The 22833-nt window shown below is 42.1% G+C and overlaps 1 protein-coding gene across 4 annotated transcripts in view; it reads right to left on the bottom strand.

Annotated features, from left to right (window-relative positions):
• Positions 1-10290: 10290 nt before the first annotated feature.
• Positions 10291-22833, bottom strand: part of kank4 (KN motif and ankyrin repeat domains 4) — a 48349-nt gene continuing 35806 nt past the window's right edge. For all 4 annotated transcript variants that reach the window (XM_077014896.1, XM_077014894.1, XM_077014892.1 and 1 more), the window contains 8 exons: positions 20843-22833; positions 19619-19712; positions 16777-17016; positions 15536-15620; positions 14959-15178; positions 14692-14834; positions 13670-13870; positions 10291-13355 (listed from right to left, as the gene is read on the bottom strand). The exon at positions 20843-22833 is cut by the window's right edge and continues 706 nt beyond it. In XM_077014896.1, coding sequence (XP_076871011.1) covers positions 13242-13355; positions 13670-13870; positions 14692-14834; positions 14959-15178; positions 15536-15620; positions 16777-17016; positions 19619-19712; positions 20843-22833 — 3088 coding nt within the window. In that variant the 3' untranslated portion in view covers positions 10291-13241. The remainder of the gene's footprint in view (positions 13356-13669; positions 13871-14691; positions 14835-14958; positions 15179-15535; positions 15621-16776; positions 17017-19618; positions 19713-20842) is intronic.

Genomic DNA, 22833 nt, shown 5'->3' with positions numbered 1-22833 from the left:
ATTCCCCAACTCTGCAGATCTATACTGGACTCCCTGGTGACTAAGGCCACACCCACTATTAATATAGCTTAACATATCTAGTTTTCTCTCTTCCTATTAATGAACACATGCTTCTTAAAAAAACTACATTAAGTCTGCGTTCTATACCCAGTGTGAGAGAAGTAGTGGGTATTATACTTATTATTATTGAAAATCTCTGGTTATCAGTTTGCTATGTATCTAAAGCAAAAAAAAAAAAAAAAACAGAAGCGCTTTAGGAGCAGGATTTGTGGCCAGCCACTACACATGACTAATCACATTAGTGTGTGCTCTGAAAACCTCAGCAATGATTACATACACCACGGCAACTTTTACTTCATTTCTAATATACATTTACATCATGAGAGATATTGCTCAACTCATAGTAACTAACCAGTGGTATAGCAGACATGACTCCAGTGCATGCTTCTCTTCACTGGTTATGACTGAGTTTCAGAACAGATTTGAAAAGTTTGGTTCTAACCCGTCAAGCACCGCATAAGAAGACTCCAAATGCCCCCAGACCCAAGCTGAGCTCAAATTGGGACTTCATATGCATCTGAAGTCAGTGTTAATATTTGGTTGGTGTTATGTTATGTCATGTATTGTAATAGTCTATGTGTGTGTGTGTGTGTGTGTGATGGCTGTGATGAAGAGTCATGAGTAGTTGAAGAACTGAGATGGTGACACTGTAAACGACACCTGTGTTTCACTTGTACCCCATTTTTGTACCCCCAATGTTTGGCAGTCAAACATCTCATTGCTCCAGTAATGCAGTAATGAATCATGACACCTCACCACGAAAACCCCTAACCTCCAAACGCATGTTTGCCTACGCTGTGATGGTCCACCAGAGAGTAAACAACTTTAATAACACACTAATTAATTTGAACCAAAATACTGTGCACACACACACACACATACACTAGTTTCCATGCATTGTATTTGCATTGTATTTGATTTTCCACTCGAGATTCCACCACTTCAGTATCATAGTAATTAATCCATCAGCTAGAGACACAGTGGGATGATCAGCTGGAATCAAAGATTGTCTTAACCTCTGACCCCTGCACTTCAGACACCATTGACGAGGAGGTGGTGAGCCCGAGTAAACCCCTCTTTCCCATCCCTGGTCCTCTCTCACTCCCTCCATCTCTCTCTTCCTCATGCTGCCTGTGACACTCTGATCAATTCCCCATCAAATCCTAATGCAGAGGTTTAACTCAAGTGTGGCATCTTAATTAGGGCGATAACTGTGCACTGTCAGGGTCATTGACTATGCCTGCCGTCGACCAATGACTCTCATCGACAGGCTGCCAACCCGCAAAGCATGAGAGGGACGGTGAAGGTGTGTGTGTGTGTGTTTGTGTGCGCTAGGGTATGAGACAAGAACTGAGACAAGAAGACACAAAGATTCAGGACCAACAGGGAGAAAAATGTAAATATAGAGGTATGGACAGGATACTGCAGAACTGTGTACATCAGCACTTATTAAATAGATCATGCAATGGGAATTCTCTAAGAACTAATGTTTGGCATGAAAAATCCTAAAAAAACTCAAAAAGTTTAAACTTATGTAGTTATCTAAAATTATATCTAAAATTCTAATACATATTGCTCCAGCTCTGAAGCACTAGTTATGAATGTAAATAAAATGTCTTTCTTATGTGATCTAGTGGTTTGTGACACCAAATCCATACACCTCATTTATCTCCCTAAGAAACTATGAACATTTCTTCTGTTTGAGATCTCATTCAAGTGTAGATAATGGAGAAATGAGATTGCTATTAACTTTTAACATTTAAACCGATCATGTCTGTTCTTTGAGCAACATGTACTCAGCATGTCAACTAATTCGCTAAGCAGATACAATATTTCAGTGATGTGGTTTGATGAAAGAGAAATAAGGGAGAGTGAATGTGTGACACAGAGAGAGAGAGAAAGAGAGGGAAAAGGGAGAGAGAGAGAGAGAGAGAGAGAGAGAGAGAGAGAGAAGCCCTGCATGCAATATGATGTTGTGTCCAAGATAACAGCATTTTAAAACAAATATGGTATATTGCATGTGTATCTAAGCCTGTCTGTCACTAGCCCATGGACCCATGGATCAGAGAAGGAAGTCTCTCTTTTTTCATGTCTCAGAGCAATCTGCCAACCACCACGTTGTGTAAGTAATGATAGAGAGAGAAAGGAATGAAAGAGAGAGAGACCAAGAGAGACAATGAGGGTGAGAGAGACCAAAAAAGAGAGAATGAGGGTGACAAAGAGAGAGAGAGAGAAAGAGAGAGAGAGAGAGAGAGAGAGAGAGATGAGGGGGGGTTCCCCTTCTTTTTATGTGACAAATAAAGAAATCAATAAATCATCGTGCACTTTGACAGGTGGTGGCACTGTGGCCCATTTGTCATTGAGTATTTATGAAGTTGTCGCTGGGACCGGCACCCCTCCCCCACTCTCGCTGAAATATTTAAACTTGAGCACCAGGCTGCTGGACTTGGGGGGTGTGGAGGGGGAGGGGCCTATTCTGAGGGGGAGGGGCCTGCCAAGCATGTTGAGGAGCCTGCAGCGTTTTCCTCCAGGGCTCCACACACACTTTACCCACTTCACACAACCCGGGTCACAGCGGGCCGAACTCCCCCCAGGTCACACGTATTAGACGTTAGCTGGGTTTCAGACTCCACTCTATTAAGCTCCAGGGACCAGCAGAAAAACACATAGTCAAGAATGTCAACATGAATTCCTGCATCTAAACATAAAACATGAACATTACATTGCTTCGTGACACTCTATACAACAGTTTACAGCGGTATTAGGTGATTAGGTAAAATGTTTTAAAAAAAGAGGATTCAGCAGACAAAAGTTAGGGGCTGCCACAGGCTAAGCCTAACCCTAGAAACACGTTCAACAACTGCGTCTACATCCAGAGGGTGTCAGCTGAGCAATGCTGGACTGATACAAACGGCAGGAAGCCAGGATGTCCCGCCGCGGGCCTCACACTGCGTCTTTGTTGTAGCGATCAAATAATTAGAGACTATTAAAAGTACAAGATATAATAAGCAAATCCTTGGTCATTTGGGAGTCCTTAAAACCAGATTATCCCTGAGTGATCCTAATTAGAAACCAAAACCTGTTTTATAGTGATGGTGAAGATATAATATAAGCTTTAAATTATTTTATCGCTGATCTTTCTCAGACTCCATTTCTTTGTAATATTCTGGGTGAACATTACAGAATGTTACAAAGACATTACAGTATACGGTGACCGTGGAATGGGCTCTTATAAAGCAAAGTAAAAGCAAAGACAAAGTGGAGCAGCATTGCATTTAAATTCAATTGCACTGCAAACATCTTCCATAATATGTGCGCGTATGTCAGTTTAGCCCAGGGCCACCTATAGACATAAGAGAAAAGCCACAAAGAAATGCAACATTTGAAGCAGGTAGTAGTGTGTGTGTGTGTGTGTGTGTGTGTGTGTGTGTGTGTGTGTGTGTGTGTGTGTGTGTGTAGTGGAGGGTGGTTTGGTCGGTGATGAGACGATGAATTCAAAGGCATGGCAGTAATAAGCAAGAGAGAGAAAGAGAAGATGACTTAAAAAACAAAAGAGAAGCTGTTTAAACAAACAGTAGAAGTGAGAGAAGGCCAGAGATACAGGCTGGGAGAGCTGGAGGCAATGCTGTGATTTAAACCCATTCTGTCTATGGCTCCATCGGATAACGAGCTGACTAAGCAGACACTATGGAGGGGTGAGTGAGAGTGAGAGAGAGAGAGAGAGAGAGAGAGAGAGAGAGAGAGAGAGAGAGAGAGAGAGAGAGAGAGAGAGAAAGAGGGAGAGAGAGAGAGAGAGAGAGAGAGAGGGTGAAAGAGGGAGGAAGGGGGAGAGAAAGAGAGGGAGGGAGAGAAAGAGGGAGAAAGAGAGAGAGAGATTTTATTCTAATTTCTAATTTTATTCTAATTTCTTCTTTAAAAACTCACCATGAGCTATTGTATATGGATGTGTTTTTCTTTTGAAATTCAAGTAACCTCTGCTTTTTGCAGAAGGGCTAACGTCTTTGACGAAAGGGCTGACTGTTTCTTCCCCTCTTCAGTGAAAGAAGTCAGACAGCACTGAGCTTCCACTCGTCCTGGGCCGCCGTCTCTACTCTAATCTCTTTCTTATTGTCCATTTTCATTATGACTTATCCTGTCCTTTCTTTGCTAGTTTCTCTGTTGCTCTCCTAATATCACTTTGCTCTTCTCCTCATCCTTTTTCTTTTTTTGTGTCCATATCAGTTTCACAGTAGCATGTATTTCCTCACTACTCTGATGAGCCTGTGACCCTTCTTATATCCGGACCTTTATCGCTCTCTCTCCACCTCCCCCAAATGCTGGCCTCCTGACCTCTTAAATCTCACTCCCTCGCTTTTAAAATACACCCCCTCTGTATAAGCCATCTTACAGTGAAACTATCTTCTTTAAAAATAATACGTTTCTTAAGTATTACAGACAAATGCACTTGCTAGACCTTGCAGAATGATCTAATCTGAACGATGAGTCCTTTTACAAAGTATTTGTGGAAAATACAGCAAGAATTTCATATTGTGTACGTTCTTTCCTCCATAACCCTTCCTGTATGTTAATATAATAAACTGTGTGTGTGTGTGTGTGTTTAGGATACCTGTAGGCATTAATTATTTAGACAATTTAGCGCATTACTATATCATTTACTCCAGAAACCATCTAATTTACTAGTAGGCTAGTCGAAACTTACCATATATCAAATTCAGTTGATTCGTTATAAATTGCGTTAAGACTGTAACGCGGCAAATTTTTGTTCTTTGTACCATACAGCGTCCACACTTCATGATGCGTAGGCCACGCAATAGCACAGTAAACCAACGACAGTTTTGCTTTTACTTTACAGTAAAGTAAAGCGAGATTCAGTAAAAAAAATTAAGATTAAAGCAGACTTTCATAATGTGACCAACTGTGCATTAGATTGTGATTCCTTAACGAAGTAATTTAAACGGAAGTAAATTCAATATGCTCAAGCTTGCACTAGAAGCTGTCTGTTTTTATTACAGGTTAGTCCTGCAGCATTAGCGCGAGGCGGAGTGATAGCTGTCAGCACTGCCTCGCGAGCGCGGTACGCGCGTGCGTCCTTGGCGCGAATCCAGGACAACGGGGAGTGCGCAGTTTTGAAAAGAAGAGGCACTTAAAGATGAATTTATTACTTATTTTACTTTAGTCTGCTTTTAAAAGGAAGGTAGCGATGCTTGTTTTGTTTCGGTGTAAAAGCTTGTAACCTGTGTTGTGGTTGGTCAGTCAATTATACAGATTAAATTGGCGGTAAAGAATTGCCTGTAAGAAGAGAACAGGCTATTCGCGGGCTTTTTAATTTGCTTAAATTTCCAGCGTGTTTTGTTTTTGGATGCACATAACGAACTGAATTTATAGAGAACTTTAAAAACCAATTAAGCAAAACGTCTACGATAAACAGATTCTTTGGTAAACTAGTTATAGTCATTGGCGAAAACGAGGAGTATTCTCGCACGGCGGCAGATGGAGCATTAACTTTGAGCACAGCACCGCCATCCGGACGAAAGAGGAAACTTCACACAAGATTCAATACAAACTGAATAATGGTTTGATTTTACAAGGGAGAATGTTTTAAAGAATATAATAGTTGATCTGGGTCTTATGTTTAAACTATGACTGTTCTCAGCTGACATTTCTACACATTAAAGCATTAACGTTAAATGCCTATTGTGCGAATTTCTGATGACTTATAGACTTTAATAGCCTGTGTTATAAATTACATATCATTGTTAAAAATATCTTTAAAGTAGATACATTTGTTTGCAAATACTGAATACTGAATGATTTAAGTGGCATATCAAATATCCTATAAATGGTTAGAGTGTTGTCTTCTCAACTCCACAGAGCACACATGAACAAACACAGTTACAAACATGTACATCTATATCACCACAACACAATTCTGTGTGTTTTAATCCTTGTCTAAGTCTATCAAGTAATAAGAGGGCAATGCCACGACATTCTCTATGGTGATATCTAAAACATAAATGACAGGGCCCAGAGACAAATTCATGTATCCTCACCATCGAGGGGAAACAGAGTGGGTTCACACCGTCCTATTCATGCACATTTTATGGGATTTCGGTGTGTAGAGTAGGGGCCAGACATGCTTTCCTGGCACGGTGAAGGTGGGGGAATGCATTCCTCCACCTTTGTTCATTGCACATGTCACGTCCAAGGAGGACGATATCACATTGTAGCAGGACACTGCAGCTGATATGGTCTATGGTAGTAGTTGATATACTACATTGTTGTTTCTTATTAACACTGATGGTTTGTATTGGGCCATTTATACTATATTAACTATACGTGTTAATCCCCCTCATTTTAATTAAATGATATGCCTTCCAAAGCATGTTAAAGCCTCTTTTTGGCATGTGAAGAAACTGATATAGTATAATTCTATTCTATTCTGTGAAGAACTAAGCATGTAGTACTTTCTGTCCTTGATCTGTAATGCAATAAATGACAAACAGTTTGCTTTTTAAATTGTGTATTTAATAATTGTAGCATTCTTTTAGTGTTTGGAGGGTTTATTTGTGTATTTGCATGTTCCCCATGCAGCACCAATGCTGCTCCATGGTGGTTGGTCTGGTTATGTGTTACTTATCTATTGCTAAGCCTGGACAGAATTACCTCTAAATTATGGAGCAGTCCCCTTTCTTTCCGTCAGTAAAAAATAACATCTGTCCAGCAAATGGAATGCTTAGTGTGTCTGTATAATTTATGGTAAAAGCCTCCAGTGTATGACATAAAATATATATAGAGAAAGACTGTAACAAAGAGAGTAAGAGAATGTGGCTGAAGGATGTGTTTGAGAGAAAGGGACTGCTGGAAGAAATAAGAGAGCTTTTAACATTTTGTGGAAATGAACCCTAGACATTACAACCCTCGTGTCTCTCGGTGCCTCTTATGTCCAGTGATCCAGTGGAAAAATGTGACTAGGTGAAAAAGTTTCCTCCAAGCACAGCTAAACCAGCCATTCATCTCAGTGCATTAGATGACAGCATGATGCATTCGCTCTGAAAGCATGCAGAGTGCACGCGGAGAGTAATATGACAAGTACAAGATTAATATGTTAATGCATCCATGAGGGGAGGGGAGGGGGGGAACACACTGTTTTTGAATGTAAGCATAATCAAATCAGACTGGCTGGCCACTGGAGGCTTGGCGTTACGGCAAGTGAACGTGGCAAAAAATTAGTGAACAAGGAGAAAACGTGAACGCGGAACAAGAGGCTTGGGATTTATCTCTGCATCTTCTATGTAAATCACTGAATAAATAATGGACGGACGTCAGCCCTGGTGTGTGACCTTCAGCACGAGGATACTCGCACACTACACAAGGCCACGGTCATTTACTAGTGTCAAAATAAATGAAAACTTAGAAAATAAATAAATAGTCAAATTCATACCTACATCGTGGTCATGTCCTACATTGGGAAAATCGTCACATTAGAACAAACCGGATCAACAGAAAAGGTCGAAATGCTCTACCTTTGGAAAAGAGGCTTGGAAACACTTTTCTTGATGGAAAAGTAATTCTATTTATTACAGTGAGGTTAAATCATTGCAAGGCTCGTATCTCTATAAGGCTACACTCTTAATTTTATTCCTAAAACCAGAACCAACGTTGTGAGTTAAGGGAATAATAGACGCAATACGTTGTAGAAGAGTGAAAGAGCGCCATCTAGTGAACAAAGATCAATGTAAATCAACGCTAAAATAATGCACATAAACGTCAACGCACAGACCTACATATCTTGTCAATGTAGATCTGCGATTTCAATGAAATTCAGCATGTATTACACTCAGCATGTAATTTACAGACTTGAGTCTAGTAATTCCCAGATACATGTTTTAAAATAGAGCCAAAGTTGATCATTCAACTTATTGAAGGCATTTACCTTCCTAAATATTTCTAGTTTTTCGCATTGCGCTTAATGAAAAGCTTAAAGATTGAAGCTTAAGGTAGGCTTTTTGTGATAGCAGCTGGAGCATAAACACACCTTTGTATCTGAACAGCAGACACACATGTCTTTGATGGAAGAGTAAGGAATGTCCTTGGGTGCCCATCTGAAAATGAATACTGTCCTGTGTTCAAGTGTGGGGATGAGATTAACCATGACGAAGATGAGGTTAACCATGATGAAGATGAGGTTAACCATGACGAAGACGAGGTTAACCACAATGAAAATGAGGTTAACCATGATGAAGATGAGGTTAGCCATGACGAAGATGAGGTTAATCATGATGAGATGACACAATTGTAAGAGTTAAGCATAATTTCGTCTTGGAAATGACATATACAAGTCCTGCACAGTGGTCAGAGGAATTTTAAGCCATTCTTCTTGCAGGATAGTGGTCAGGTCACTACGTGATGCTGGTGGAGGAAAACGTTTCCTGACTTGCTCCTCCAAAACACCCCAAAGTGGCTCAACAATATTTAGATCTGGTGACTGTACAGGCCAAGGGAGATGTTCAACTTCACTTTCATGTTCATCAAACCAATCTTTCACCAGTCTTGCTGTGTGTATTGGTGCATTGTCATCCTGATACACGGCACCGCATTCAGGATACAATGTTTGAACCATTGGATGCACATCCTCTAGAATGGTTTGGTAGTCCTTAGCAGTGACGCGCCCATCTAGCACAAGTATTGGGCCAAGGGAATGCCATGATATGGCAGCCCAAACCATCTCTGATCCACCCCCATGCTTTGGGCAAGAGTCTGGGTGGTACGCTTCTTTGGGGTTTCTCCACACCGTAACTCTCCCTGATGTGGGGAAAACAGTAAAGGTGGACTCATCAGAGAACAATACATGTTCCACATTGTTCACAGCCCAAGATTTGCGCTCCTTGCACCATAGAAACCGATGTTTGGTATTGGCATGAGTGACCAAAGGTTTGGCTATAACAGCCAAATATATATTATATATTGTATATTGACCCTGTGGAGCTCCTGACAGACAGTTTTGGTGGAAACAGGAGAGTTAAGGTGCACATTTAATTCTGCTGTGATTTGGGCAGCTGTGGTTTTATATTTATTGGATACAATCTGGGTCAGCACCTGAACATCCCTTTCAGACAGCTTCCTCTTGCGTCCACAGTTAATCATGTTGGATGTGGTTCGTACTTCTTGGTGGTATGCTGACATTACCCTTGATACTGTGGCTCTTGATACATCACAAATACTTGCTATCTTGATCACAGATGCGCCAGCAAGACGTGCACCAACAATTTGTCCTCTTTTGAACTCTGGGTATATCACCCATAATGTTGTGTGCATGGCAATATTTTGAGCAAAACTGTGATCTTACTCTGCTAATTGAACCTTCACACTCTACTCTTACTGGTGCAATGTGCAATTAATGAAGACTGGCCACCAGGTTGGTCCAATTTAGTCATGAAACCTCCCACACTAAAATGACAGGTGTTTCAATTTCATTGTCCAATCCCTATATATATAATTTGAAACACTATTTCAGTTAGAGATAGAGATAGAGTCAAACTGAGGTAAAAAAGCAGATTGTAAAATTGGTTCAGAGGGTTGTAAAGAGCTGCAGGAAGAGATTACAAACTGCATATGTAAATTTGTGTGGTGTGGGGGTGGGATAATAAGATTTAGAAGTTTGATTCATTATTTAAATCAAAAGGGCTTTAATTGGTCCTATGTAAATGAGATCTGCTGGGATAGAGCATATATCCATCATGGCTGTTTTGGCAAGGTCATCATTAAGGTCATAGTGTGATGTGTGAGATTATTAAATGAGTAATCACAGTCGCTCTGCACTTTCTCTGACTGAAGAAGAGAGAGATGAACCCTGACGCCACTTCATCTTGACGGACAAGCGTTGACTGAACACTGCCTCAATTAGGAATGCTGCATACTCTTCTGATGTAATTACTATTGTTTAAGATTAATCATCTAGATTATATACCCATTGTGGAAGAAATATAAACATGCAGATTAAAAAGTAACGTTACTTATGTTAAAAACTGCATCAGGATGCCACAGATTAACTTTTATACTCAAAATCTTGGAGGATCAATGTTTTATTAGACCGGTTTACTTTTGAACTTTTTACCCATGACCTTTAAAGCACTGGCAATTTAGGAGTCAAGTTTGGCAAAAGATTTTAGAATGACAAAAAAATAAGTTACAAGAAAATGATAAGTAAGAAAGTCCAAAATCCATACAGAGTAACACTCACAGTTCTCTGCTTTATTGAGAAGGTTTCAATTTTTTTGTAAATGGTTAGAACATCATAAATACAGATTACATTTAGAATAATATTGATATTAAACTGAATATAGTTGAAAGTAAAAACTCTTTCAGTTTTATCATTTTTCAGTCAAATAATGCACCACTATCTAAACTCATGTCATAAGCGTTTATCAAAATAAAAATGTATCTGCTTTTAGCATATAATATGCTGTAGGCTACGCCTTTACATGTTTACTGTCATCGTGTAGATCCTCAGGACAAAATAAAATATTCCACAAGTTCTGATGCATTTTGACAAATAAAATAACCATCACAAATATTTAGGCAACCACATTGTTACACTGTCTTATTCTCTTTTTTGTGTTAATCTGTATTTTAACTAATTTAATTATTTTTATGACCAAGCTGATTCATACTGTCAGCTGAGTAAGAATATGAGAAACTTTTGTAGGACTGGAAAGCAGCATTTAAGGCCAGCTGCATATATGCAGTGATGGATTAAATCCCCCACTATCTGAAAAGAAACCAGGGGAGAGAAATGAGGACAGTGATGCAGAAATAAAGACACATCGTGTCACTGACGTGAAGCCCTACTCTTAGCACATCCGCTTGTGTGCTACCGGCGCCCCCTTGTGGAGAACGTTCAACCAGCAAAACATGAAAGAAATGAATTAAAATCCACCTCCATTAGAGGTGCTTTGCATTACCAAACAAAAAAATCCCATTTATGAATAGTTTACCAAAACAAAAAGTATAAAAGACTATGTTTTTGTACAAGCATACTTAAAAAAGTCACACAAACAGGCATTTAATTGCTATTGACTGAAAATCGTATCCGTGCATATAGGTGTATGTAATAAAAAATATAGCATTTGAAATAAATAATTATTATACTTCAGGGGCTTTAGGTTTATTTATACTAATTCTCACAATATAGTACCACTCTATATTATCTGAAGACATCTTTCTGTCAATGATTTGTCCGTAACACATATTTGGTTCACTGTGTCTGATACCTGCAGATTATTCTGCAAGCCAAACATTGCACCAGCTTGCATTTGACAAATCCAATATTATAATTTATATCAGATTTGATCAATGCTAGGACACCATGCACAGAACCAACACTTTAAACCCTGTAAATGTGCTTTTCAAGTCTGCCATATTTACTTACTCCTATCCCCATTACTGTCTGCCAGTGAAAATCAAAATGTCAGCGCATCTCTGTCTTACCAATATGAAATGGCATGACAAGAGTTGGTGCTGCGTAGCCAGGAATGCACCATTAGCTTCACACACCCTGCACACCACTGGACTGGCTGACATGTTTACCAAGATTTTTTTAACCAGTGCCTTCCTAGTCAATGCATCTCCATCAGGGAATCTTTGGTGTCCTCTGTGCCATGGAGTTAATGAAAGAACCCCACCGTTAAGTTCAATACCCACATAACAATGAGCGGCTGATCCAATTAAAGAACTTGATAATGTTCTCAACAACAGCCAACTGCAAATCAAATAAGATGGTTTTGGTGTATTACAATCCAAAAACTCTCATTTTCATGATACCATATCCTATTCTTCTTTAAAACAAAGCAATCGGATTTCCCTCATAATGAAAAATGACCATCACATTAATTTACTGTGTACTGTACTATCTAGTTTTCACATTGCACAAATGTTACACTTTGTGTTCTGTCACCACAGAACAGAGGGAACAGAGGAAGACCCGTGGGCCCTCATAGCAATAACATTTTCAGATTCATTCAGAGGTCTAAGCCAGTCAATAACGTTTCAGATTTAAACTAAATAATTAATACTTATTTAAAGTCTTAGACAAATTTGGACAAGGAAGACCCAGCACTGCTTCAAACACACCTGAGAGTTACACGGAGTCAAAGCTACTGGGAGCATGTAAGAATTAACACGAGGTACAAAACACTGGGATTTGACATCAGGACTGATGTCTAGACGTCCACTGCTTACTGCTAACTCTCTCTCTCTCTCTCTCTCTCTCTCTCTCTCTCATTTTAGATGATCAGAACAGGACTGAACAAAAATGCTGTGGTTTGAGGAAAAGAAGAAGAAGAAAAACCCTTCAGTTAAGTTGACCATGAAAATCGTGCTTTCATATATATATATATATATATATATATATATATATATATATATATATATATATATATATATATATATATATATATATATATTCATTCTGTTAATCAGGTTAGCGTGCCCAAGTATTTAGGGGACACCTGACTAGGAGGGAACAGCAGGGTGTTGCAGAGAGACACCGCAGGGTCAGACATGTGCACATGTCTCTCTGAGTGAACATATTTGGTATGGAAGCTACCCTGGCATTGTATTTGCTTGTACTAAAGTCACGCCCCATTTCTATTGCCTGGGAGTCACCGAGGATTGAGTTTGACCTGACGACCTTTATGCTGGAAGACATAACGGTGATTATCAGGGTGTAGTCTCACAGGCCTTATTCTGTGCATATAATAAATGAGAATAAGAAAAATCAATACAGTAAAGTGCAAGATAAAATAAATATAGTGTGTATCTGATAAACTTTATAATAACATTTCATGTATAACACTGTCTACTTAACAAAAATATAATATGCTGGAAAATAGGACAATACATGTAACAAATGACCATGCCTGATCCCCATGCAGCTGGATGCCTGAAGGTAGCTGTGTGTCAGAAGGACAGAAGAACTTGATCTGATGTGCAGCAGAGTTCGGGGATGCTCGTCTGACTGAAGTGCATTCCTCACAGGCTTCCATAGGTAGAAATTTGTTTCAGACAGAATCCTGGCAACAAATCCGATCCGTTCTAACGCTGTAGTAGCGCTTGCAGCCAGTAGGTGGCATCTGAGGCAGGGGGGTGGGGATTCGCCCCGGAAGTGTGGACGCCTGGCAGGCTCAGAGAAGAGATGCAGAGTGGGACAGCTGAGCTGGTCCAGTGTGGGCTTTCAGAAGGTCAACTATCTCTGAGTGGGAGGCCTTCATGGCCACTGACAGCGCAGTGTTCCCGCTCTGCAAACAAAGCAGATGACATGCGTGCAAACACACACACACACACACACACACACACACACACACACACACACACACACACACACACACACACACACATACAAACAAGCACAACGCACACACACATGTAGCAAGGCAGTATTAAATGATAGGAAATTATGTTAAGTCAAAGCTGCATATTTCGAGTGCTGTCAAGTTTGATGTGTTAAGATTTACCCCACTTGTCCTAGCTTTTTTACTATATGCTTTGAATGAAGAATGGAAACCAGTTTAAACGGGAGGGGGGGTTGGGAATAAGCACTTGTACTACGCACCTTATCCACGAGGCTGGTGTCACACTCTGGTGTGTCCAGCAGCAGTGTGACGATATCAGCGTGCCCGTGCTCACAGGCGCACATCAGCGCCGTGGAGCCGTCCTGGTCCTGCACGTTCACGTCGGCCTTCAGCTTGAGAAGGACCTGCACCATGGCCACACGTCCGTGACTCACCGCCAGCATCAGAGCCGTCTGGCCCGACTGCAGGAAGAGAGGAGGAGGTGCAAAGGAGCCAAAAGGTGACGTGGAGAGAAGGCAGGTTGTTGGACATAACCACAACAGACAGGCTCTCCCCGGCATCCCCGAGCGCTTGGCTTAGCTCGACTCTCATCACTTTGGCAGTGTTCACTGGTCCTCTAAGAGAAAGAGTCTCTCAATTCACAAGTTAAATAGCTGACTCTTTTACCTTTGCGCTCATACATGTGTAGGCTTTCTGAGAGCTCTCGTTTGACGTCACACGGGAGCTGGATAGATGGCTGAACACCCACCTATTCAAATGTGATGAGTGTTTGACTGGGTTGCGTCAGCACACTCCATAAATGTTTTATCTGGGTTAAGAATGCCAGTGCTGCCTGGTGTCATGAAGTGCATCCACACACCTTGCTGTACTGTGGTAGCTATTTTAAATATGGGCATGAATTGGAGACACAGAGAGGAGTGGGGACACAAAGAGGAGTGGGGACACAGGTGTGAGTACACAAAGAGGAGTGAGGACACAGAAGTGTGAGTACACAAAGAGGAGTGAGGACACAGAAGTGTGAGTACACAAAGAGGAGTGGGGACACAGAGAGGAGTGGGGACACAGAGAGGAGTGGGGACACAGAAGTGTGAGTACACAAAGAGGAGCGGGGGCACAGAGAGGAGTGGGGACACAAAGAGGAGTGAGGACACAGAGAGGAGTGAGGACACAGAGAGGAGTGGGGTGGTAGGTGGCTGTCATGCCAGCAGCACAGAGACAGATTAAGACCAGGCAGGACAGCAGCGTAATTTAGTTGGGTGCCGGTCCGCTGGACGTTACATACCTGGGCGGCACGAGCGTTGATGTCACCGAGGCTCAGGAGCTGCTGAGCGACCTCCATGTCATCGGGCCCCTCTGCAGCCGTCAGCGCTGCCAGCATGATGGCGGTGTACCCCGCCTTGTTCTGGTGGTCCACCTCACACAGGCCTTACCAACACAACACGCCAGTGGCTCGTCATTCCCCCCACTCATTTACAAAGAGAAAGGTCTTTCATATCGACCAACGTCACCCGCTGAGACAAGCAATGCGTATGTAAATCAGACGCCCGACCTGTGTCCAAAAGCAGCTTGGCCACGGGGAAGTTGGAGTGAGACACGCTGTAGTGTAACGCCATGTTGCCGTTGCCGTCCGCCAAGTTAACGATGTAGCGCAGGAGAGTTGGCGTGTGCATCCCGACCTCCCTTAGGTACAGGGTGACCATATCTGCCTGAGACTCTTTCTGACTGGACACACGGAACCACTCCTGATAGAGCACCATGAGAACCTGCCTCTGAAATGAAGAGGAGAGTGTTGGAGGTCACAAATCCCGGATTCACTGCAAAGATTAATGGTGAATAGTTTCATGCTAAAAGAGAATTAAGGTAGTAGTGAATTAGTAGTGCAACAGAAATTCACAAAAGTACTGTATTATGGACATGCATGAAATGCTGACCAGGTTCTGAGCAGGCCTGATATTTAAGGGTTTTTACTCTAGCTTGCTTTTTATTTTTGAAGCTTGTACCACATCACTTGGTGTTCCTGCTTCTGCTGTAGTTGCATGTATTATTTCAATGTCTAAGTGACACTTATCCGAACTTAAGTGTGTGACCGTGTGACACAGTAAAGTGAAAAGCGCTGTTTTCCTTACCATTTCTTTGTTTGGGGCAGTGACCTCGGCCATTCGGTCCTTCAGGTAGTGACAAGCAGCCATGAAGCTGTTATCAACAAGTTCACTGCAAGAACACATTCAACAACCCAACAGTAATGCAAACCACACGTCTACTGTAAGTTCCACATGGAAAGAAATTAAGATCTATGGTGTAGAACCACAAGCTCCGGTGCTTGGATTACAAAAGTGCTTACAAAGGTGCTTTGCATTTTCAACTTTGAAATAACGTGATGTGAGCCATACTTATTCAAAGGGTAAAACAGGAGGTCATGCATCAACAGCACAAATAACAAACTCATCGCCTCAAATAGAGATTTACTGTAGACCCAAGCCTACAGGACAAACCTCTGTTTGGTATTTTTTCATACAAGCATTCAAATAATGAAATTAGAAATCTTTGGTAACCTTGGTTGAGAGTTCCTTATTTGGGACTCATTACCAAATCATTACCAGCATCTCATATGACACATGGAAATCGCCATCACGCTCTGAAGCTCAACACATGCTGTGTGTGAGTCAGCGCCTCCCTGAGGTCAGGACCGCTCCTGTCATGTGTGTTCATACCTTCCCACAGGGACCAGTCAGGTCTTATTTAAACCATGTGTCACACCTACACACATTAGCTTGAAACACCTGACACATCTTTATAGTCAATGCTTATCAATACCTCCTCTTATTGACCATATCGAATAAAAGAAAATGAAAAAGAACATGCAAACTGAATAGACTCAGTGGCAGTTAAGTAATTAAGGTGTATGTAGAAGAGAGTGTCTGTGTAGACTTAACCTCTTTTTTAAATATAACATCTCAGCCTCCCAAGTGGGGTGTGTGTATGGTAGCTACACCAAAGCCAGTGTGTGAGTCATAGCAAAGGCTCCACTCTCAGCATATGTGTGTGCAATGTTAGTGGTGAGAGTATTATAGTACAATATTGCATTTTCTTTTTTTTATATATTTGCATCAAAAGTAGCTAGATCTGAATAGAAATGCAGTGGACTATACTGTTTACTATATCACTTTCAGACTGTAGTAGGAGATGTGATATGTGCTAGGAAGAACCTACTTCTATCTACAACTTTCCTCTGACGATACCGTCCGACCTGGATATGTGACTGTGTGAGTGACTTTTGATCGCTTTTGGACTTATTTTACGGTTTGAACTTTCAGCAAGCTGTTCAGACCTTTCCCACCTCTCTTCATTATTGGCCCATTCGTCTCACCTGACAGGCTGCTCCTCCTGGGGACCAACGCTGGCTAGGGTGTCTTTAGGCTCCCTGGGGCCCTCTGAGGCCCTGGCCCCAGCAGCACCATCCTGTTCCCCAGTAGCAGCAGCCTTATCCTGGGCTGCTCCGCTCTCCTCTCCCTGCTCCTCTGGCTCAGAGCTGTCCTCCTCCAGCTCCTCCACCTCCTCCTCCTTAATCTCTTCCCCACTGGACTCCTCACTGGAAGTGGTCTCATAGCTGGACAACACAGACAGCCTGGGTCATAGGTTCTGTTATGGCAAGCTGGTTTGTGTGTAAGTATACGTTTTGATTCTGTGTTTTTTTGGTTCTCAGTTGACCTGGTTGGGTTGTTTTTGTGCTAGCATCTGTCCGCACGCCTTCAAAAAACACAAGCAGATAAACAGGTGTACGACCAGATTGGTGTGCGGACAGCTTGGCTTATATTTCTAATGAAGAAAGGCATTCACACATGGACGTAGTTTTGATTTCATAAGTGGGGGGGACACAACCTGGGGTGGCGAACTGTTGAGCGGGGGGGGGTTGAATGAAAATTGTTGAGCGCTGTGAACAAAAATTGTTGAGCGGGGGGGGGGGGGGGGGGGGATCTCGGAGCTGCATGATCCTAGTGCTAGATTTGTCGCTATTTGGATATTGTTTTTTTAACCGTTAAAAAGTGGGGGGGACATGACTTCGTCGCTACTTAAATATTTGGTTTTAACTGTAAAAACTGGGGGGGACCAAAACCGGCTTTTGAAAAAGTGGGGGGGACATGTCCCCCCCGTCCCCCCCCCCAAAACTACGTCCGTGCATTCACATTCTGTAGAAGCAAAACAAACAACAGCAGACCCGTGTGATTGGACAATGGGAGCGTGGGTGTGTATTAGCGGCAGGAACTCTGAGCGCTTCACTTATGGTTAGAACGCAGCTCTGTCGTGCATGTCGTTTTGATGATCAGGAATAAGGGAATGTCTCCACAAGGACACAAGAGAAGTACTGCAAGTTCACATGTTCATTGTAGTTAGCTGTGACACATATGGTTATCTGTAAATATGGACCACAGTAATCTTTCCAAAAGCCCACAGTCACTTTTTTGCAAAGAGAACGTTTTGACAAAAAGAGATGTGTACGGAAATCCTAGACAGACTGATGTCGAGTTTTCTGAATTTGATTGTGGTGTGCAATGTTTGGCTGCTGAACTCTGAAATAACCAGCTGTCATCTTTAATAACAGCATTGCCAAGCTCCTCTTGGGATAATCACAGCTGTTTCTGCCCAGGCACAATAATACAAATCTGTTACCACTACACCAGCACATAACTTCATTTTTCAACCACCCACTATGCCATGTGGTTTTATTTACCATTACACAAGTCAAAATGATCAATAAATGACTTATTTATTTATAAATCTGTTTTTCATGTATTTGTCCTTCAGTACGCAGATTTGACCCGTCATGCTTGGTTATCATTCGAGACCCAGACACCATCGATTCTCGGGAGAGGTTGTATCCCCCACATCCTGCACCACAGGCGGAGGGAAGGACCCGTCTCCACTACCTTCTCCTTTCACACCAGAGCGCCGGAGCTCCGACTGGCCGCTCTGCTCCATCAAGGTAATTATCCTACTGCCGAGGGCGGAGTAAACACAGCTGGCCCACAGCTTTGGGCACCATCCACCCGCCGACCCGCCCCATCACCGCACCATCTCTGAGTTTTCACCACTACTCACCCACATCTCATTGACACCACCGCCAGGGCTAACACAGCAGCGGCCGCACTCTAACGCCTCGGGCGCCGGGACGACAGATGGAACACGGAGAGCGCCACTAACGCCGCTGACAAAAATCTTTTATGTTTGTTTGTGCTCAGTAACACAGGGTCATGTCGAAACTCTGCTGCTCTGTGGATCACAATAAGGTATTTGTCTCCACTACCTTGCCAACAAACTCACTATTATCTGATGGTGTTTTATTCATGAGGAGTCCAGCGAAATGATGGTTATATGGATTGTGGAGAGGATATGGGGCCATGCTTGGGTGTGTGCACCTTTACAATCAATTCTAATCCACACAGTTTTACCACTTTAGTTGTACTGAGAAGATGGTTTACGTTAACAAGGGTTAGCAACAGCACCAGATAACTGAAGTTCTGTCCTGGTCAAATAATAAATCCATTTTCCCCATGACCTGCCATACAGTTGAGCCTTGGTCACTCTTAGAAGGGGTCGTCTTTGGGCTGACATTGACTAACTAGTCTCTCGTGGACATTGCAGTGCCAGATGACTTCTGAGTACAACAGTTGTGCCAAAATGTGTAGATTATTTGTTAATTTTAGTCATTTTTTGTTTTTGACTAAAATTACTGGATATGACTAAATTGTGGCAAAAAATACAATATATTTTAGTCTAAGACTAAAATACATTGACTAAGACTAAATAAAAACGGCTGGCAAAATTAGTAGTGACACAGTGGAAAAGGCAAAACAGGAGACAATAAAAACATGTTTTTAAAGGGTGTGGCATAAATAGAACTTTAAAGACTTCACATTAAAACAGCATCTATAAGGACTTTGAGATACCTGTTATACATGAAGCATGAAGCACTGTATGATGACAAAATAAAATAAAATTGACAATATGAACTGGAGTTCTGCACTTCTTTGTAATTGTTAGGGAGCAATCATATATTTAGTTTGATCCAAATGCATTATAAAAATGCACCTCAATCCTTTAAAAGATGATGTAAATACAAAGTGTTACTTTTCAGAAGCATATACGTTTGCTACAGCCAAATAAGGGTGTCAAGAATGCAGAGAGACTGCTGTGAAAATTAAATACTTTACCCTCCATTTACGCCAACAAACTTGAGGTTTTTCTTGGCTCCTCCGTTACCTTGCTTGTCTGGACAGCCATTCTTCTTCATGATGGACTTCAGGCCTGTGAAGAGGAGAGTGGTCAGACGTAGAGCTCACACTCTCCACCTGTTTCCTCGTACCCAACAGTTTTCATTTTCACACTCAACAAAATAAAAGGCTAATCTTTTTTGACAATATAGGTATCTTGTGATCCAGTTAAGCAATAGTAGGAGAACCGTACTTCATGAACTTATAAAAGGCTTAGAAACAATTGGCAGACTTCTTTATAACTATGCCCCTGTATAATGTCCTTTGGGAATGACCAGAGAGCTAACATGACTGACACTATATGAAACCATAATATGTGGAGTTCCAAATAAATGTGGAAACAGTTACATTTGTCTATAAATCAGCTAATGCGATAACAAAACACTAATTTGCTGCTTAGCCCAAGCTGCCACTAGAGTTCCTAGTCAGTCATTGCGTTTGAACAACAATACATTCATATTCTTGTCATTGTCTTTTTTCTCTCTATTGTCAGTGAAGTGTGGAATAATAGGATTGGTGCTGTTGGCAAATGTAAGCCCAAAAGATGACCCACTGCCTCTAAATAAAACTATGACTCAACCCAGCAGACAGAATGGACAGAGAGCTAGCAGAACACATGCTAACTCCCATGTGGCTGTCTGTGCTCTGCCAGACATAATGAGATCAAATTGGACAACAAAAGTAGAGGACTGTACTTTTGTCACTGTTTTTACATATCCATAAACTGTGCTGTTAAATAGGATAGAGATCTGTGCAGGCCTGAGGAGGAAACCTGATTGTGAATGATTGTGGTTAAACAGACGTACACTGATGTCTGTTGCTATGAGATCACAATATTTTGTTGGTGCTGTAATTTCAGGCAGATGTCAACATATTAAACCAAACAAAGTAAGCAAAGCTAAAAATCAGAATGTTTTTACATGGCAAATGGTGAAAGTTCTCTCTTTTCTCATATCTATTGCTATGCCATACATGTTCCATGCTATGCTATGTCTTACATGTTGCAAAAACACTTGTAGGGTCTGTAGATATCTGCTTGAACATTGAATCTTATATGCAGGGAGGGATTATTTCAGCCTTTACTAAGATAGCAGTCTGTCAACTGGTGGCAGATGTGTCTAACGTGTGCTTGTGTGTGATTGAGCACACATAATGGGACCATACCTGACTGTTTGGTTGCACTTCCTTTCTGGACCGGAGAATAGAAGGCAGAGAGGGCACTGAGAGAGCCTCTAAGGTGACTCTGGATGGAGCTGATCTTCGACACTGGCTGCTTCTGAGAGCTCTCGCCTTTGGCTTCCTGGCTTGTGCTGCCCAAGCTAGCCCACTGCTCATTGAGAAGACCCTGGATGCGGTTCACCACATGGCCTATGGCTGCCGGAGATGCTGCTTCGGAGGGCCTCTGAGACGCGGGTGGAGACTGAGGTGGAGGCTGAGGCTGAGGTGGAGATGAAGGTGGAGGCTGGTGGTCTTGTTCTTCCCCTAGCCTTTGGCTTTGCACTGATGATGGTGCATGTTGTAAGCATTCTGTTACCACACTTTTGACAACCACACTATCTGCCAGCTCATTTCTTGAGGATTTGATGCCTGTATCCTCCCTGGTTACCATCTCAACTACATCACCTTCTGTCTTTTCTACTATAACATACTCTTCAGCCACATCAATTATCATGCTTTCAGTCATTTTGTCCTCTTCTTCTAGCTTGTATGTCACAGCAGTCGTCTGAACATCTGCTCCTATGTTGTCTTCTCCTCCTTTAGTCTCAGCACTATCTTTGGGCACATCGTCACCAGGACTAGTGGGGAAATCGGTCTCGACCGCGCGGTCACTCGTAGTAACCTCCACACCCACAACTTTCTCAGCCATCACCACCTGTGCCAACACCTCAATGTCTCGCGTTTCAATTACATTCGTCTGAGTGCATGAACACATTAGGTCTGCTTCCTTGGGACCGTCGAGAGGTTGAAGTTCAGCCTCTGTTGCCACGGCTTTGTTTAAAACAGTTTTGCTCTCTGTGCCGACTGATGCATCACATGTAATGATGAGTTCAGGAAGTGGCCCGATCTCTGGTGACACTTGGGTCTCTTGTTCTACAGTAACTGAAATGGACTCTTTAATTTTCTCACTGAGTTCCTGAATTGTTATGTCTTTTAGTTTGTTTTCCTCTATCTGTGCCGTAAGTAAGGAATTTGTCCTTTCTAGTTCACAGCTGGTCTCGCATAATGTTTGCTCCAAAGTTTTTACTTTGATTTGTAGCTCTTGGATTGCGAGCGACTCTTGTTTGTCTGTGTCAGTGGTCCATTTTTCCACTGCTTCAATTGGTCCTTCTGTGTCAGAGGTTCGTTTTTCCTCTCCTTCAATTGGTACTTCTGTGTCAGAGGTCCGTTTTTCCTCTGCTTCAATTGGTCCTTCTGTGTCAGAGGTCAGTTTTTCCTCAGCTTCAATTGGTCCTTCTGTGTCAGAGTTCCGTTTTTCTTCTGCTTCAATTGGTATTTCTGTGTCAGAGGTCCATTTTTTCTCTGCTTCAATTGGTTCTCCAGCAGCTTCTGTTTTCCCTATTTCCCCTTGGATGTTCATGGATGACACTGGATGTTCAGATATATCTGCTTTTTCTTCTGCTGCTGAAAACCCTTCTTGTAGCTCCAACTGTTTATCTACTAATGAAATCTCTGCTCTTCCTTCTTGCATTCCTGGTCCTTGTTTTGAAAGTGTTTCAGTTTCTTGTTCAAATTCCTCCAACTGTCTCTCTGATCCTTCTGAATCAGTTGGGCTCTCAGCTTTTTCGATGAGTATCACTGGAACAGAAACCACGACTGGTACTAGTTCTCCTTCTGACACTACAGGGTTCTGTGTCACTGAATCTTCAGCCTGCCGCTCTGCCACTGCCTCTGCTACCAGTGTCACGCTTTTGCTTTCAGCTACTGCGTCCTGGGAAAGAGAAGGGACTTCCTGCTGTTCACTTGCTGTACAAAGCTCAGTGCTACCTTGGGAATCAGGCTGGGGCGTTTCGCTAGACACCAGCAGACCTTTTACCACAGACTGTGCTTGAATTCTCTGGAGCAGTTGTTCCTTCTCCTCCCTTAGTGCACAAATCTGAGCCTTCAGCTTGGGGATGGTCCTGACCTGTTCCTCCAGCTCACGAACCCGCTTCAGA

This window comes from Brachyhypopomus gauderio, chromosome 8, assembly GCF_052324685.1.
Source record: "Brachyhypopomus gauderio isolate BG-103 chromosome 8, BGAUD_0.2, whole genome shotgun sequence".
Lineage (NCBI taxonomy): Eukaryota > Metazoa > Chordata > Actinopteri > Gymnotiformes > Hypopomidae > Brachyhypopomus > Brachyhypopomus gauderio.
This window is presented reverse-complemented; position numbering and strand designations above follow the sequence as displayed.